The sequence below is a fragment of the Alligator sinensis genome, unplaced genomic scaffold, assembly GCF_000455745.1.
Source record: "Alligator sinensis unplaced genomic scaffold, ASM45574v1 scaffold292_1, whole genome shotgun sequence".
Classification (NCBI taxonomy): domain Eukaryota; kingdom Metazoa; phylum Chordata; order Crocodylia; family Alligatoridae; genus Alligator; species Alligator sinensis.
Genome location: NW_005842509.1, coordinates 816,350 through 817,580, shown reverse-complemented (window position 1 = coordinate 817,580; position 1,231 = coordinate 816,350). Strand labels below are relative to the sequence as shown.

The 1,231-nt window shown below is 39.2% G+C and overlaps 1 protein-coding gene across 1 annotated transcript in view; it reads left to right on the top strand.

The window, feature by feature from the left end:
• The window catches only part of TSPO (translocator protein), a 17,162-nt gene that overhangs the window by 7,768 nt on the left and 8,163 nt on the right, over nt 1-1,231 (top strand). The window contains exon 2 of the mRNA XM_014523612.2: nt 827-1,047. Coding sequence (XP_014379098.1) covers nt 860-1,047 — 188 coding nt within the window. The 5' untranslated portion in view covers nt 827-859. The remainder of the gene's footprint in view (nt 1-826; nt 1,048-1,231) is intronic.

The following is a 1,231-nucleotide window of genomic DNA, read 5'->3' as shown; positions in this document are numbered from 1 at the left end:
GGAAGAGGAAGTGAATACACAGCCCATGCTGGCTACATGCCAGAGAGCTGTGCTCTAGTACCCGCCGGTTCTGGCATGTGGCTGCATTTTCTGAATCAAAGGTAAATGTCTGTTCACTTCTGTTTCAATTTAATCGCTGTTTAGACTAACCTGCAAAATGACTGAATCAATGCAGCCTCAGACTTTTAGACTGTCTGTACTTAGCCCCAGAGGTCATCAGCCTCCTCTCTGAGGCAGGATCATTCCTTTCCAGACCATCCCATGGTATGAGAGAGCAGGTGATAAAAAGTTCTATGGCAGTGAAAAACTGGATGGGTCCATTTACAGTTTAATTCCAGACTTCTATCTATTCCACTTTGCAAGAAATCGTGCAGTGGGAAAACTTAGGACTGGCCCTGAACTATTCCTGAGTAAGGTTTTTTTCCTAGAATTTGGCCCTTTTTTGATCTTTCTCTTCTCTTTCTTTCCCTCCCCACTTTCCATGCCCATGTATGAAACTTAAGCATTACCATTATTTCAATTTGCATTTCTCATCTCCTTTACTTGATGTTATTATTTTTTTTTACCATTTCATTTTCTGCTGTATTCTGTCTCTCTTTTTTTTTTTTTTTTATCTGCAGAGAGATTTTTTGTGGGGAAATCTGAAACTCTTCCTTCTACTGATTTTTCTGAAGGCCCACAGGGCAACCATAGTGGGCTGGACATAGTTACCTCCTAACTAGGATTTTGGTCATGCCTATTAGAATTATAATTAAAATGTCTGTTTAAATGGAGTGTTTTTCTAGTTTTACCTGAAATAATTTTTTTTTTTCAAATTGACATTCAGGTGTTTGGGGTTCATTTCAGATTCACAGTCACAATGGATACTGTATCAGCATGGGCTCCAGGTGTTGGTTTCACACTCCTGCCTCATGTAGGAGGGATGTTAGGAGGCTTGATAACAGATAGAGAAATCCATGGATGGTATGAGTACCTAGAGAAGCCATCCTGGTGTCCACCTAATTGGATGTTCGCTCCAGTCTGGGGAACTCTCTACACATCGATGGGGTACGTCTTTCATATTGGATATAAACACTTAACTACTCTGGTAGTTACTTAGTGTACATTAGGAATGCTAGTTTGGTATGTAGAATTATGTTGCATAAGTTAGAAAGCTGTGTTATTGTATACCTAAGGCACATTAAATTGTAAAAAGCAATTAATGTAGATAGATCTATTATTCCTACTGTGT